Raw genomic sequence first — 15,323 nt, 5'->3', positions numbered from 1 at the left:
TGTGGAAAATCTAACTACTGAAGGAAATTATCTCAAAGTCGATGTATTAGTAGCAAACTAGCAATTGCCAATTTATAAACGATAGATTACACCACTTCAAATTTAAATACCTGCATTTAGTATAACAATGTCGAAATCAGTAACAGTCCATTCAGCAATTTGATTCTGGCTCATATATATCTCTGCTCCTAAATCTATCGACGACCAATGTCTCTCCACCGGTTTCGTCCCTGGATCCTGCATATTTTTGTTTTTGTTTTTATAGAACAAAATTCTTTTGTAATGTATGTTAATTAAATCCTGAGATATATATATATATATATATATGTAAATTACAAAGATACCTGGTAGAAGTGGAGTGATTGAGAGAGTTTCCCGACGTCAAGTTCCCAAGTTCTTGGATCTCCAATCCAACCTTGTCCTTTCTTTGTCGGATACCCAAACTGTTCCCACACCGGATGAGGCAAGATCTGCAGAATCTCCTGCGGCTGTGGATTGCTGTACGGATCGCATACATCGTACGGCTTTTCAGCGAACCGCGCGTTTCCCGGAACGCAGTAGTAGTGATACGCTTCGTAAGGGAACTTCTCAGTCTCCGTCCTGTGAATTTTTGTCCCGTTTGGAAACGCGTGGTACGGCGGACAGGCGCCTATGCGGTTAGGGTTACAAACAGCGGTCGACTCCGGGTTGATTATCATCTCGCTGTACCTCGTGACGTCGGTTGTGACGTCGCCGTCGCAGTCTCTGCCGTCGTTTTTCCAGCAGCTTCCCATGTCCATTAGGTAGAACTGGCTCCCTGAACCGCCTCCTTTTAGAATCTCCAGCTTGAATCTAACTTTGAAGTCCGGCGATTTCAGTGTCTTAAATGTGCCATGGAAAGATTATGAAACAGAGTATTTTCTGCGTTTGCGTTTAAAAACAGAGTAAAATCGCGATTAGAAACTTACCATCTTCATCATCCCTCTAGTGTCGTAATGATAACCACCAGAGAAACCTCGAGAAGCATCAGCTCGTAGATAAAGCATCAACCATGGATACTTAGACGAAGTCTTTAACAAATGATGAAATACCCAACTCTCATTCCCACCAATCTTCTTCTCCCATTTCACTTTATAATACGAATTATTACCAACCGGATCTTTTTGGTCATTGTCCAAGTCCCAAGTCCCATAAAAACTCCCACTCATGTGATGACCTTGTTTATTCACAAACCTTGTCTGCTCATGATGCATCGATGGCATGTTCATACATCCTTTTCCGAAACATGGAAACCTCCCAGTCTGAGGAAATGGTTTTGCCTTTTTCCCGTTTTCAGGACAAATCGCGGCTAAGGTATCCATATTACCGCTCTTTAGCATTATCATCCAGAACTGCCATGGGTTTGGCTTGTCCATAACTTGACATTTGTTTCCTAAGTATATCTCCTTTTGTGCAGCGTAGATATCTGCGTTGTCTCCAGCGCTTATTCCTCCGTAGGTTCCATTTCGTACACCGAGTTTGTTGTCCTTTTCGTCGACTTTGTGGATTATTTTCCCTAAAAATGTCCAAAGAACACAATTAATGTCTCGATCGTTTGTTTGCGTGTGCCATAAGTCATAAGTTCATGCAAAAACTGTTAAAATGTTTTCGAAGTGTGAAGATTGTTTTTCTCATGTTGGCACAAAATGCGTTGGAGAGGCCTAAAACCCGCAAGTAAAGACAACGATATGAGTTTACCAGGCAAGCTAGAGTTGTCAAGATCGAAGCAATCTGCCATTCGAGGGCTTCCCATGTTCGTAGCTTCTTCTCCGACCTCGTTGCATTGGTTCCAAGCTTCTATAGCCACCCTCAAGTTATCATTTCTCATCCCGGGATCTCCCAAAGCTGAGACATGATCCATATTTGTTGTTTCTGTAAAGTCTGATCGAACAAATGAATACGAAAGACAAGAAAGTATAATCATAAGTCTCTTGATGAGTCTGCATGATTCATAGACACTCTTCTCCGTACCCATCACAGAGCTCAAAATATGACAATTTCCTTATTATATTTTGGTATTTTGTATAAATATAAGCAAACCCACATGTTTTTAAATAAAGAAAAAGAAAAAGAATAAAAAAAGGAAAAGGAAAAGAAAAGGGAAGAAAAAACACATGTGGCTGGGTTGGAGAATAAATAAATTTATTTTTGAAATTTGATAACAGGTGAGAGCTAATTGATTTCAAATGGAGTTTTATTTTATTTCTAACTTTACATTTGAAATCAATTAGCTCCCACGTCTTATTTTTTTAAATAAAAACAAATGTGGCTGGCTATGGAGAATAAATGATAAATTAGTTAAAGTTATCATTTTGATTTCAAAAGTTAAAAATAAAATAAAACTCTTTTAACTAGTTTATTTATCATTTTGAAATTGTGGAGCTCTGCATATTTGCCTATTTGCCCACCAACTAAAAGAACGTTTAACCCTAATTTTAAAATAAAATTTGGCTGTTTATCCATTTTTAGGGAAATATATACATGTTTTAAAAAATCTACACCCGTTATTGTAAACGCTCTTGATGTTACCCACAAGATTGAGCAAGAGATTGGTAATACGTTAAGTGCAATGTATGTCTTACGTCGACGTTTCTTATTAATTTATCTTTAAAAAAAAAATTGTAAGCTAGTCTTTTCCCGCAGCGCACGCTAACAAGTAGCAACACAAAAGTTACTAAATTTGGAAGGTGAAAATAAAATTTGGATTTTGCGATAAACCGTCGGCTTCTACTCAAAATAACAGAGTGTCTGTGAATCATGTGATCACACTATCATTGGATAAGTATTCGAACAATACGGAACGTTAAGTAACCAAAATATTCAAGCTTATTGTCTTATTGTAAGTTTGTAACAATACGTACAAGTATTCTCCACTGGAGATTTTTGTCTTTAACAGATATGCAGCAACTAGAAAAACAATGAAGATAAAAGATACTAGATATTATTTGTTGCATAAATTATTAGAAAAAAAAAAGGAGGAGAAACAGAGCAGTGAGCCACACAAGGCATTGCCTTGTTTAGATTCTTAAAGCATCAAGATAAGCTTTGCCGTCAAGCGTACGAGAGAACAGGCCATCATTAAATTCTTTCATGGTCATTCTTTTGAATTTTGCAACCTTTTGCCTTTCAACGAGACTTTTCGCGGGGCCAAATTCTCTATACATTTCCGGATTGTGAAACGTTGCAATAGAGAGCCTCTCTTTCTCTGCATTCGCAACTCCACGATGTTCTATGCTTCTGTATGTCCCATTTGTTATGATCTGCATTAAACAAAACAAAAAACCATCATCAGTATCATTTACAATGATATACTACCATATGCATTTTATATAATTCTACCTCTAAGATGTCTCCAATGTTGACAATGAAAGCATTTGGGAGAGGTTTAACAGGAATCCATTTCCCATCATTCTTGATTTGGAGACCTTCAACTTCGTTCACCGGCATCAGTATGGTGAGTCCGACCGAATCAGAATGCGGAGTTAGACCGATAACCTGATCGGGTTGTGGACACGGTGGGTAGTAATTCATCCTCATAGCTTGGATTGAATCGACATTATTAAAAAAAAATTCCATTTCCTCTGGTTTGATCTCTAGGGCTCTCGCCATTTTCACTGTCAAGATATTTGCAATGTTCTGTACTTCAGCAGAATACTTCTCCAATGTATCTCTGACGAAACAGAATATACCAATATTAATTTTTAGTTTTATACAGAAAAATATACTTCGAAATACTTCGTGGAGTTAGTAAATAAATGTTGAGTTAGAAGTTTAGAACAAAACCTAAAGGGAAGAGGTAACTTGGGGAACAAGTGAGGTTTGCGTAGTTCAACAGGTTTCACTGTATGGTAGAACAAGTCTGCCCAATCGAGTTTCTGATCTTCTGAAACCACAAAAGCTTGTCCGAAGCCTTCGATCTCATTTGGTTGCTGCCAGAACTTCTTCTTTGCTTCCATGGGAAGGTTGAAGAAATCTTGAATCTCCAACTTTGTTTTGTCCAAGAAACTTGAGTCTATCCCATGGTTTACAAGCTGAACATAACCATATATGATATAGTGTTGTACTCCATAATTTTGAGTTTAATAATACAAAAAGAACATGGTTTCTTTTGTAAGAAACGATTTTATCTGGGTAAGTTGGGTAACCTCTCCAAACCAAAACTGGATAGGTAGTTGTTTATAGTACTTGTTAACATGAGCCGTTATTGCTCTTCTCACTTGTTAACTGTTTGTTTCTGTAAATCATACCAATATCCTTTTATTTCTTTGTAAGAAGAATTTTTAAACCTATGAGTATTGTGAATATTGTGGCCGTGGTGGAGCTCTTTATATATTAAAGGCTCGGTTATCAAAGCCTCCATTGCTGTCCCTTTCGAAGGTTTTGTTTATGATTTTTATTGCTGGGGTCTAGATATAGATAGATGAAGTGGAGTAAAATTAAAGGATGGGGGACGAATAATTAAGACAAGAGAGAAATAATTAAAATGTTGTTGTAAAATGGGAATTATTTTCTGAATGATTGAGTTGTTTAGTTTTTTACATGCGAGCCTGTTGTTAATTCTCATCCATTAATTTTTCTGAAAATTACCTAGTTTGACACAAATTTGACCAAAAATAACTGATTTAAACTCACAAATTTTGTGTAAAAAGTCCAAAAAAGAAATTTATTTTACAAAATCCATGCTTCTTAATAAGAAGATAATTTAAATATTTAATAAAGAATCAAATAATCCTCGATTTCAAGCAAAGAATCAAATCACCTATAGAAGTAAGAGAGTTTACCTGAAAGAATCCCCACTCTTTGCAAGCAAAGTCGAGTTTTGCAATCTCAGAGTCCATGATGGTCGGAGAACATAAACGATTCATGTCAATGATTGGGATCTCGATATTCAGACCAGAGTCATCGGCGACTTCAGTTTTGTCTTCATCAGACCGGACATACCTGGAAGGAACGTTCGTGATCATCTTCTCCTTAACCATCTCTTGAACAGAAGGAACTAAAATAGAGCTCCACTGCACTGCTCCTTTTGCTTCCATGGAGACTTCTTTATTGTATGAAATGGAAGATATTGCTACTCATGGTAAGACATTGTCCCTCTATATATGTGGTCTGAAAAGCGTATATATGTACTGTACTACTTGATGTAAATAATTGATTAGGTTAATTGACCCATATCCAATAATTAGGGCAAAAAAACAACTTGAATGACTTGGTTTAATTTCATCCATCCAAAGTTAAAAAAAAAAAAACATTTCTGTTAGGGTGCCATCTCATATATATTAGATGGTCGTATACAAAATATTACGAATTCTTTTTTTTTACAAAGACAAATATAATATATATATATAGGTACAATAGAACCTCTATAAATTAATACTCGGTAAATTAATAATCTCTATAAATTAATAAATTTTTCTGATCCCAAGTTGAGACTAGTGTAATTTTAGACACTATTCGATAAAATAATAAATTAATAACTTTTTTAAAAAAATCTCATGTAAAAACATGGTCCCATCAATATCATAAATTAATAATTAAATAAACTAATATATATATATATATATCTAAGAATATCTAGTGAAATATGAATCTATTGCTGTTTGTTTGTTCTTGAATTTGCATTCTTGTTGGAGAGCATCTCTAATTTTTCTGATTGCATCAAAAACTTTTGGTGTTGTCTTCTCAAATCGCATCCAAAAATTGTAGAGAGTTCTTGACGCGATAATTGTTTCCTTGAGTGTAACTGGTTCTAAAAGTATCGTCGTATCTTCTTCAACTTCATCATCACCTTGAAAAATAGTAGCAGCAATTTCTTCTAAACTTTGAATTTCTGATAAAAAATTCTATTCATAAATTAATAATTATTAATTTATCGATAAATTAAAACCTCTGTAAATTAATAAAATTTCATGCTTATTAATTTATAGAGGTTTTACTGTACCTATATATATATAATAAATCATATCACTGATAGTTTCTTAGTTACACTATTCAGTTTTTGTTAGTTAATTACTATATATAACTAAAAATATATGACTTTAGTTCAAAAAAAAAAAAAGAACTAAAAATCTATGACATGCACAAGTGAGGAAAAATAAATATGGCCCAACAAATATTTAATTTTGTCGATAGACAGGTGGCAAATAATTCAGGTTAGGGATTTCGAAAGATTTTTTGGTTTATTTTTAAATTATAAAACTAAAAAATTCACCTAATTATTGCATATCTTTTAAAGTCTCCCCAAATCTACTACTATCCATCAAATCTGAAATTACTAATTAATTCCCGGGACTATGTTTAACTTCTAGTCCAATACACACACTTGATATAGGTCTATGTACCAAATAAATCATATGATCTCATCTTCTCAACAACTAGTGTATAGTGGACTTTTCTAGTTTCTACCACGAATTTAAGGGATGAATGATTACGGAAATTGACCGAGAAAAAGTTAAACTTTAAGGAAACATCAATAACACTCACGCTATTCAAGGACTTTTCCACTAATCAAATTAATTTAGTAGTTGGACTAGGTAATTTTTGTTTTGCAGGATAAATAGTTTCATGTTTTTGTGTCTATTATTATATCGTCCTCTACACCATGGTAAAGATTTCAATACAACTCTCAAGTATTTTTCAGTTTATTATTAAAATTATTAAAACAATAATGTGAAAAGATATAGTAATAAAAGATTCCACTTAAGCTACACTAAAGGTTTTAATTTTGAACTTGTTATGTACTATTTGAATTTTTAATGAATAAATTATTTACTGTTTTAAAAATAAGAACGCTTGATCTCCTAATTAAAATTATCCCCTCCAATGGTGGGATATAATTTTGAGTCTCTTATTCAAAAGATAGTTTTTTGAAATTAAAAAGTTTCATGACACAAGAAATAAAAATGTGTTTGTTACACCAAGAACAAAAGTCTCTTCATTAATCAGCAATCCCAGTTTATAGCCAAAAGTTTTTAAAATTACTATAAGAGGTTGTTTGTATATGAAATAAGCAGCACAAACAATTTCATGGAGATGTAACATAAGAGAAATGCTAGTATTACCTTGTAGACTTGGGATAAAATCAACAAACAAATGCTATTCCTGAAGAATCACGTCATCTCCACCCTTAGTCCATAACCACAATATAGACGCAGTTACATGTTTCAGCTTTTGATTAATGTAAAAACAGATTGGGAGGAATTATTTTGTTACACCACCGGCATGTGATTTGCTTATGAATTATTTTGTTACACCACCAACAAGAATTCCACCAAGGGCATTGTTTATTACCGACAGTCACAGTGCTTGTACAAACAATCAGAATTTACAGTTCTCTATCAACAAAATCGTTTTAGGCAAAAGAAAGAGAGATCATTTAGTTACCAGTGTTAAAGCAGTCCAACCATGTGAAAGAAAACCATATCTTTTCATCGCTTCACCATCTTTTAAATTAAGGTACTTTACTAACAAGCAGAGCCAGAGGCTTCCAACAATTGACATCTCAACCATCGCTAGATATGATGTCTTCTTGACCTGTAACCTGTAAACGTTATCTTGTGTTCTCTCTCCCGCCTCAAAAAGTGTTCTCCTTTTCTCACAGATTTAGACTTCTGCTAGCAATTTGTTTTCCATGTATCATCAATTTGACCACACTTCATGCAATGGCCCAAAGGTGAGATTATAACACAACTTAATTCCAAGAAACGAAAAGATGAAGCTTTCAGCATTTTGCTCAATTTTTGATTTGTCTTGCAGGCTTGTCAGTGAATACTGTGACTGGAAAAGATGCTCCCGTTCTTCTGTGTACTGGGGAAGCTAGGGCAACAATCTCATCTATATGGAACTCCTAGCTATTGGGTCCAACGGTTCTTTGCAGAGTCAAGTGGAGCAACACTTCTCACTTCAACACTCAAGGGAAACTCTTCTTCTCTTGTGGCATCCGCAATATCCTGGAAAAACAATGGAAAAGATTACATACGCTTACAGGTAAACCGAGAGACATACCCGCAGAAACTTCAATCCTGAACTCTCATTCTAACCCAAAAGAAGATAGAAACTGTTAACTTTGGATTCATATGCAGGCAGTAAACTTCGGAGCTACCTCAGTAAATATGAAAGTGTTGGTAACTGGATTGGACCCGAACGTGATGAAAGTTTCATATGATAGATGAGAATTCCTTTCTCACAGCCAGAGAAGGTATAATAAAGTCAAGAAACATACAAATCATCATCACAAATCCCCTGTTCAGGCGGGAGAGAGAACACAACAATTGACTCTATCTTCTTTTGCTTATTGACAATCACGGAGCCAATCACACTCAGAGTATCCACACATCGACAATCACGGAGCCAAGATGGACGATCTTTGAGGATTTCAGCGACCTATAGTCATTTTGAAAAATCAAGATTATATATTTATTCTGATCACAAACACAAGCCATAGAAGAATGAAACAAAACCACACATGGTTTCTAAACTCACGAGACCGTAGGTGAAACTTAATCGAACATGTAGAACAAAACTGTCGCGAATTCTTACTATCAGAAAACTTACAATGAGAAATAGGTTCAAGCTTCTCCGATTCTATCTCCTCTGATTTCAGTCGATTCAATCTCCTCATATACAATCTCGTCCAAGTTTAATCGGGCCAACAAAATAATTGAGAGATTCGCGACAGAGAGGAAGGGATAGAACACGGGAAAAAAAAATTTTTGCTCTGAATAAAACTCTTCAGCCAACCCTGCAATGACACGTCACAGTCTCTTATGTAAAATCGAGTATACTATATAAAAGGAGCTTTCTTCTTTTTTTTTTCTTCTATTTTTCCACTAAAACTCCTTTCTAAAACCCCCGTTGGGGTTAACCTAACTAGTTTCAAAACCACTGACTTCCTGTAGCATGACTTATTGGGAACTCACCCTAGAAAGCAATTCGGCAATCCAGGTCACCTTATATTGTATGCTTTTTTTTATTTGTTGTTAATCAAGAAAATGTATTAGCCATAATACCTACTTATTAATCTATATTCAAAACTTCCATGGTCTAATACATAGATAAGTGTCTAAATGTATATATCAGAGCAAGCTTGTTGTCTTATTGTAGCAATATGTACGTAATAACATTCTCAACTGGAGAATTTTTGTCTTTATATGATGTGAAGCAATATGAGATGAGGTAAAGATTAGAGAGATTGCCTATTGTAGAAAATAAGAAAACATAATAGATCTATGAAAAAGTTTATTGGGCCACATGGCATTGCTTCCATTTTAGATTCTCAAAGCATCGAGATAAGCTTTTCCATCGAGCGTACGAGAGAACAAGCCATCCATGTACTCTTTCATTGTCAGCCTTCTGAATTTTGCAACCTTTTGCCTTTCAACGAGGCTTTTCGCTGGACCAACTTCTTTATACATTCCCGGGTTGTGAAAGGTTGCAATAGAGAGCCTCTCTTTCTCTGCATTCACTACTCCCCGATGCTCAATGCTTCGATATGTCCCATTCGTTATGATCTACATTAGACCAAAAACTCATTCATTATAGAATCATTGACCATTATCTATTACCATATGCGTTTGGTACCACTTAATTTACCTCTAAAACGTCTCCAATATTGACAATGAAAGAATTTGGGAGAGGTTTAACAGGAACCCATTTCCCATCTTTCTTGATTTGGAGACCTTCAACTTCATTCACCTGCATCAGTATGGTGAGTCCAACCGAATCAGAATGTGGAGTTACACCGATAACCTGATCGGGTTGTGGACATGGTGGGTAGTAATTCATCCTCATACTTTGAGCTGAATCAACATCATCAAACAACTTTTCCATTTCCTCTGGTCTGATCTCTAGGGCTTTTGCCATTTTGGCTATTAAGATCTTTGCTATGCTCTGCACTTCAGTAGAATATGTCTCCAATGTATCTCTGAAAATAAATAAATAAAACAAATTCAGAGAAATATTTTGTGGAGTTTATTTGGGTTAAGTTAGAACAAAACCTAAAGGGAAGAGGTAGCTTGGGGACCAAGTGAGGCCTCCGTATTTCAACAGGTTTCACTGTATGGAAGAACAAGTCTGCCCAATCTAGTTTCTGTTCTTCTGAAACCACAAAAGCTTGTCCGAAGCCTTCAATCTCATTTGGTTGCTGCCAGAACTTCTTCTTTTCTTCCATGGGAAGGTTGAAAAAATCATGAATCTCCGACTTTGTTTTGTCCAAGAAATCTGGGTCTATTCCATGGTTTACAAGCTGTAGATGACCATAAATACATAACACCATAGCTTATAAGAGCGCTGTAGATGACCATAAATACATAACCAAAATAAAAATTTGAAACAGTGTTATATATCGCTTTGGGGTTTAACATGATAATATAAAACGAACCGGGGTTGTTTTGTAAGAAAAGATTTTAACAGGATAATTTCTTCCAATATGAACGGTAAATTCCTGAGACTTGCTTACAAAGAAAAACAGAACAGGGAGTTATTTTGTAAAAAATGTGTTCATGACTTCATGCAGAGCAATTTCGTCAAGCAAAAATAGTAAATTTTTTGAGAGACTTGTCTATAAAAACAAGTCTTATAGAGTACTAGGTTTTTTGACCCCAAAAAAAAAAAAAGTAATAAATTCCGTATGAAGAGTTAAGAAAAAAAAGATTGGTTGTTGTGTAAACAGTAAAGTTGGAGACTTTTACTTGGAAAAATCCCCACTCTTTGCAAGCGAAGTCGAGTTTCTCAACTTCAGAATCCATGGCGGTCGATGAACATAGCCGCTTCATGTCGATGATTGGGATCTCGGTACTGAGACGACCCGAGTCATCGACTACGTCAGTTTTGTCTTGATCAGACCGGACATACCTGGAAGGAACGGTCGTGATAATCTTCTCCTTAACCATCTCTTGAACAGAAGGAACTATAATAGAGCTCCACTGTACATGTGCTGCTCCTTTTACTTCCATGGTGGATTCTTGTAGAACAAATTAAGCGATATAAAGATATATATTGGAATTGGAGATGCTACTGATCTATAGGGTGATTATTCTTCGGTTGGTTGATCTGAAAAGGTAAGGTAGGTGGAATTGTCTACGGTAACTGATTGATTAGTTTGAACATTGGGACTTGTAATTTTACAATATACTATAACACGTGATAATCTTGAGAAAAAGACACATGACCCAAAAGTTGGGCGTAAAGAAAGACATGATCGGGTAATGTCATAATGACATATCGTCGTCAATAATTGCTGTATTTGTTATTTTGACTAATAACACCTTTGCTTATTTAACTCGAAGTTTTTGTTTTTTTTCTGTAATTCATAATATTTAATTGTCTTATATTTACAAATCAATTTTATAGTCACACTCACACCTTAATTTAACTGAAGTAAAAAAAATATTTAACTTCTCTGCCTTAAATTAACATTGAAATTGTACATGGTGTGACGGTATAACGATGGACGAGAAGCGAAATCGAAGAAGACACATGCATGCGTTTCCTTTCTATGACGAACAACTAGTACTTACTCTTCTCTCTGTTTAGCCCAAAAAAAAAGTATTCTCTCTGTTTTATTAATCCGATATTAAGAAAACATATTAAAAACTGATTTCAGATTTATAAAATCTGTGTATCTTTTTGCAACAATTTATTTTCCTAGAAATTAGATAAATAAGAAAGAATAGAAGGAATATTAGACAACGAAAGTGAAGGCTCCAAATAAAGATGTTGCACACAGTAAATTCAGGGCCGGCGATAGGGAGGTGCAAGGTGTGCATTTGTACTGGGACCACTTAAAATTAACATAAAAACTAGTGTATTTTAAGGCCCAAATTAAAAAAAAAAAAAAAAATTTATATGTAAATAAGATCCATTTTTCTAAAATTGAACTGGGACTATAATTTTTTTTGGGATATTTACACAGGCCCTGAGTAAACTGGTACTAGTATTACTGTTTGTTATGTTTGCATGTGGACGATGACGCACAAGCTTATATCATATTATTATATCAAACACATAAGTACTAAATAGTAAATACTAGTGAGTTTGTCTTTTAACAGATATGAACCCATAAAGGAGAAGGACGGAACTTACTTAATATAAAACCAAAAAACAAGAGAAGGGTAAAACAGGGTACTAGGGTAGGTGTACACACGACAGTGACTAGTTTGAGAAAACAGAGTTTCTTGGCGAACAAGATATCGGGTCCCTTAGATTCTCAAAGCATCAAGATAAGATTTTCCTTCGAGTTCACGGGAGAACAAGCCATTCATGTAGTCTGTAGTTTTCAGGCTTCTAAACTTTGCTGCCTCTTGCCTTTGAACAAGGCTTCTCGCCGGACCAATTTCTTTATCCAGTCCCGTACTATGAAATGCTGCAATGGACAGTCTCTCTTTCTCCGAGTTCACCATTCCCCGATGCTCGATGCTTCGGTACGTCCCGTTCGTTATGATCTGCAGTACCATTACCCATTAACTGATCGTCAAAATATTTACAATAACACATGTCACGGTGGGTCCAAAAGCGATAGTCTTGTTTTGTCAGGGTTTGTTGAGAATGATAGACTTCCAACTCAAATCAGTTAATAAAAAGTGGGTTAGTTCATCAAAAGTTCTCTGTTTATATTGATGCCATATGGTCTCTCCATTTAATATGGCTTACCTCTAAGATGTCTCCAACATTGACAACGAAAGCATTTGGTAGAGGTTTGACAGAAACCCACTTGCCATTTTTCTTGATTTGGAGACCGTCAACTTCATTGACCTGCAAAAGTATCGTGAGTCCGACCGCATCGGAATGGGGAGTTAGACCGGTAACCTGATCAGGTTGTGGACACGGCGGGTAGTAATTCATCCTCATACTCTGCGACATATCATCACCAAATAATTCTTCCATCTCCTCTGGTTTGATCTGCAGGGCTTCCGCCATTTTCGCTATTAAGATCTTAGCTATATTCCCCACTTGAGTGGAATACATCTCTACCGTATCTCTGAAAAACATAAACCAAAACGTAAACAGAGAGACTTTTTGGAGTTACTTAAGAATGTTAAATTAACACATTTTGATGGAATGCAAAACCTAAAAGGAAGAGGTAGCTTGGGGAGCAAGTGAGGCTTGCGGAATTGAACAGGTTGCGTTACAAGGAAGAACAAATCTCCCCAGTCGAGTTTCTGATCATCTGAAACCACAAAAGCTTGTCCAAACCCTTCCATCACCTTTGGTTGCTGCCACAGCTTCTTTTTCTCTTCCATGGGAAGGTTGAAGAAATCTTGAATCTCTGACTTGATTTTTTCCAAGAAACTTGGGTCCATTCCATGGTTTACAAGCTGTAGATGATCACAAAGACGTAACCAAAATGATAAAATTTGAAACAAAAAGTGTTAGGCTCCATTTTGGGTTTAACATGGTAATAAAAACGAAGATAATTAATTCTCATACTTGCATGAACAAGTCTAATAAGCTCCACGTACGGATCTAACATCGATTATATCGTAAAATAGTGTAAAGTTTGAGACTTTGCCTGGAAAAACCCCCACTCTTTGCAAGCGAAGTCGAGTTTCTCAACCTCAGAGTCCACGGCGGTTGAAGCACACAACCGCTTCATGTCGATGATTGGGATCTCGGTTGAGAGACCAGAATCATCGAGGACTTCAGTTATGTCTTCACGATCATACCGGACATACCTGGGAGGAACGGTCGTGATCATCTTCTCCTCCACCATCTCTTGAACAGAAGGAACTATGATAGAGCTCCACGAGGTTTCTCCTTTGGTTTCCATGGCGGTTCTCTTCTTCTGGAGCAACGAAAAAAATGATGTAGATTTTAAGCTAAAAGCCTGATTTATGGAAACTACTTTTGGTTTTATTTGAGCATATATATGTCTGTGTGTGTATAATCCTATATATTGTAGACTTATTTATAGTTCAATGGGAAATCTTCATAGCTTAACAAGTCATCATGTCATATTTAAAACTTCTAATTACTTTTGGTAGAAGAATAAATCATGCATTGACTCTTTAACTTTTTATTGACTACTCCCTCTATATCATAAAAGATGATGTTCTAGAATTTTTCTTTGTATTACAAATGATGATTTCTTTAGTGTATTTAATGTATTTATTCTTAAAATCAAATTAGTAATTAATGTTTTTACTTTATAATGAATAACTAAATATATACATGCATTTGAATGATAAGTGTGAGAAAAATATGAGTAAATGAGTATTAAAAGGAATATAAAACCAAAGTACTTAATAATACTACAACATTTTTTTTTTAATCTTGGTGAAAATCCTAAAAAATCATCTATTATGATACAAAGGGAGTATACAAAATTGGTATGTGTACAACTATTAAATGTATATATGAATCAGCTAATATAAAAATTCAATCTATTAAAGTTTATCAAAATATACATAAAGATAAAATTAAGGAGATAATTAATTTACTTTTAGATTTAATTTAAGTATTAACATATAAAAATATGATGTTATAGATATTCTGGTTTATTTGAAAGCAACATAAGATGACAAATTAACATCACTGTTTATTTGACAATATTTTAAACATAACAAAAAATTGATCTTATTTTTAGGTAAATACTAAGTCACTAGAAACAAATAAAGAAAATGGAATGAATTTTTACTAATACCTTAATTAAAGAAATACATCAAAGTGACAGAAATATAAGAAATACTTGTTTACAAATGCATAAATCCACACATACCAAACCTAATCACTACGATCATCTTCATTGGTTATACAAGTGAGATGGTCTTGAAACAGTAGATAAAAGAAGAACAAAATTTAATTTTAATAGGTGAACAATATAGATCCAGAGTTTAAAATATCTCTGTCAAGACATAAAAGTTGCTGGGAAGATAAAAGATTTATACAGATCTATATTGTTCCTATTTTATTTATTATTATTTTTTTTAAGACACTCAAATTCTGATTAATGATGAGAATGCCCTAAATAAAAAATATAAGAATGTACAGTTACCAAAATAGGAAAAAAATCTGTCAAATAATGAAAAGTTTTCTCGCCAAAAACGAAAAATTTCCCGCCAAAACTTTTTTTTTCCCGCAAAAATCAAAAACCAAAAATTTTGAAATAAAATGTTTACAAGATTTTTAAAGGGTTTTTTGATAAGTCATTTACAATAAAAGCCTTATAAATACTTTTAAAAACCTTGTAAATTTTTTTTGGTGGGAAAATTTGGTCGGAATTTTTTTTTGTCAAAAAGTTTTTGACGGGAAAATGTGTCGGAATTTTTTTGGCGGGAGAATTTTATTTTTTCATTTCATTGATTAAAAAC

At 34.6% G+C, this 15,323-nt stretch overlaps 4 protein-coding genes and 2 long non-coding RNA genes across 7 annotated transcripts; 1 reads left to right on the top strand and 5 right to left on the bottom strand.

Annotated features, from left to right (window-relative positions):
* Nucleotides 1–27: 27 nt before the first annotated feature.
* LOC104775806 (uncharacterized) lies at nucleotides 28–2,231 on the bottom strand. 2 transcript variants are annotated; one of them, XR_015589520.1, is made up of 4 exons: nucleotides 1,717–2,133; nucleotides 948–1,534; nucleotides 345–835; nucleotides 28–237 (listed from the first exon to the last, which is right to left on the bottom strand). XR_015589520.1 is itself a non-coding variant. In XM_010499739.3 (4 exons), exons 1-4 carry the CDS (start codon nucleotides 1,991–1,993, stop codon nucleotides 103–105), a joined length of 1,515 nt encoding a protein of 504 aa, XP_010498041.1. In that variant the 5' UTR covers nucleotides 1,994–2,231; the 3' UTR covers nucleotides 28–102. The 2 variants fall into 2 exon arrangements, 1 of the variants encoding a protein (XP_010498041.1); XM_010499739.3 differs by having other exon boundaries at nucleotides 345–860; nucleotides 1,717–2,231.
* A 595-nt stretch (nucleotides 2,232–2,826) lies between these two features.
* Nucleotides 2,827–5,323, bottom strand: LOC104775804 (protein SRG1). Its single transcript, XM_010499738.3, has 4 exons — nucleotides 4,800–5,323; nucleotides 3,802–4,049; nucleotides 3,358–3,688; nucleotides 2,827–3,278 (listed from the first exon to the last, which is right to left on the bottom strand). The coding sequence occupies exons 1-4, from the start codon at nucleotides 5,052–5,054 to the stop codon at nucleotides 3,036–3,038; spliced, it is 1,077 nt and encodes a 358-aa protein (XP_010498040.1). The 5' UTR covers nucleotides 5,055–5,323; the 3' UTR covers nucleotides 2,827–3,035.
* Nucleotides 5,324–7,221: 1,898 nt separating this feature from the next.
* Nucleotides 7,222–8,851, bottom strand: LOC104775805 (uncharacterized). Its single transcript, XR_766077.3, has 3 exons — nucleotides 8,572–8,851; nucleotides 8,120–8,400; nucleotides 7,222–7,967 (listed from the first exon to the last, which is right to left on the bottom strand). It is a non-coding gene; the product is annotated as an uncharacterized LOC104775805 (long non-coding RNA).
* On the top strand, nucleotides 7,774–8,599 carry LOC147946657 (uncharacterized). Its single transcript, XR_015589770.1, has 2 exons — nucleotides 7,774–8,004; nucleotides 8,100–8,599. It is a non-coding gene; the product is annotated as an uncharacterized LOC147946657 (long non-coding RNA).
* Nucleotides 8,852–9,092: 241 nt separating the features above from the next.
* LOC104775803 (protein SRG1) lies at nucleotides 9,093–11,232 on the bottom strand. Its single transcript, XM_010499737.3, has 4 exons — nucleotides 10,707–11,232; nucleotides 10,014–10,261; nucleotides 9,610–9,940; nucleotides 9,093–9,527 (listed from the first exon to the last, which is right to left on the bottom strand). The coding sequence occupies exons 1-4, from the start codon at nucleotides 10,968–10,970 to the stop codon at nucleotides 9,285–9,287; spliced, it is 1,086 nt and encodes a 361-aa protein (XP_010498039.1). The 5' UTR covers nucleotides 10,971–11,232; the 3' UTR covers nucleotides 9,093–9,284.
* A 751-nt stretch (nucleotides 11,233–11,983) lies between these two features.
* Nucleotides 11,984–13,946, bottom strand: LOC104775802 (protein SRG1-like). The gene is made up of 4 exons (XM_010499736.3): nucleotides 13,526–13,946; nucleotides 13,084–13,331; nucleotides 12,667–12,994; nucleotides 11,984–12,458 (listed from the first exon to the last, which is right to left on the bottom strand). The coding sequence occupies exons 1-4, from the start codon at nucleotides 13,781–13,783 to the stop codon at nucleotides 12,216–12,218; spliced, it is 1,077 nt and encodes a 358-aa protein (XP_010498038.1). The 5' UTR covers nucleotides 13,784–13,946; the 3' UTR covers nucleotides 11,984–12,215.
* Nucleotides 13,947–15,323: the final 1,377 nt, after the last annotated feature.

Source organism: Camelina sativa, chromosome 3, assembly GCF_030686135.1.
Source record: "Camelina sativa cultivar CO46 ecotype springtype chromosome 3, ASM3068613v1".
In the NCBI taxonomy this organism is placed as follows: domain Eukaryota; kingdom Viridiplantae; phylum Streptophyta; class Magnoliopsida; order Brassicales; family Brassicaceae; genus Camelina; species Camelina sativa.
Note: the sequence above shows the minus strand (reverse complement) of the source record. Positions and strands in the feature narration are given on the sequence as shown.

Excerpts from the sequence above, each read along its gene's own strand:
- LOC104775806 (XM_010499739.3), bottom strand. The coding sequence starts at position 1,993 with ATGGGTACGGAGAAGAGTGTCTATGAATCATGCAGACTCATCAAGAGA. Across the intron at positions 1,535-1,716 it reads TGACAACTCTAGCTTGCCTG|GGAAAATAATCCACAAAGTC; the intron begins GTAAACTCATAT and ends GGACATTTTTAG. Across the intron at positions 861-947 it reads CTAGAGGGATGATGAAGATG|ACACTGAAATCGCCGGACTT; the intron begins GTAAGTTTCTAA and ends GGCACATTTAAG.
- LOC104775804 (XM_010499738.3), bottom strand. The coding sequence starts at position 5,054 with ATGGAAGCAAAAGGAGCAGTGCAGTGGAGCTCTATTTTAGTTCCTTCT. Across the intron at positions 4,050-4,799 it reads AAGAGTGGGGATTCTTTCAG|CTTGTAAACCATGGGATAGA; the intron begins GTAAACTCTCTT and ends GGTTATGTTCAG. Across the intron at positions 3,279-3,357 it reads ACATTGGAGACATCTTAGAG|ATCATAACAAATGGGACATA; the intron begins GTAGAATTATAT and ends TGTTTAATGCAG.
- LOC104775803 (XM_010499737.3), bottom strand. The coding sequence starts at position 10,970 with ATGGAAGTAAAAGGAGCAGCACATGTACAGTGGAGCTCTATTATAGTT. Across the intron at positions 10,262-10,706 it reads AAGAGTGGGGATTTTTCCAA|CTTGTAAACCATGGAATAGA; the intron begins GTAAAAGTCTCC and ends GGTCATCTACAG. Across the intron at positions 9,941-10,013 it reads AAGCTACCTCTTCCCTTTAG|AGATACATTGGAGACATATT; the intron begins GTTTTGTTCTAA and ends ATTTATTTTCAG.
- LOC104775802 (XM_010499736.3), bottom strand. The coding sequence starts at position 13,783 with ATGGAAACCAAAGGAGAAACCTCGTGGAGCTCTATCATAGTTCCTTCT. Across the intron at positions 13,332-13,525 it reads AAGAGTGGGGGTTTTTCCAG|CTTGTAAACCATGGAATGGA; the intron begins GCAAAGTCTCAA and ends GATCATCTACAG. Across the intron at positions 12,459-12,666 it reads ATGTTGGAGACATCTTAGAG|ATCATAACGAACGGGACGTA; the intron begins GTAAGCCATATT and ends ATGGTACTGCAG.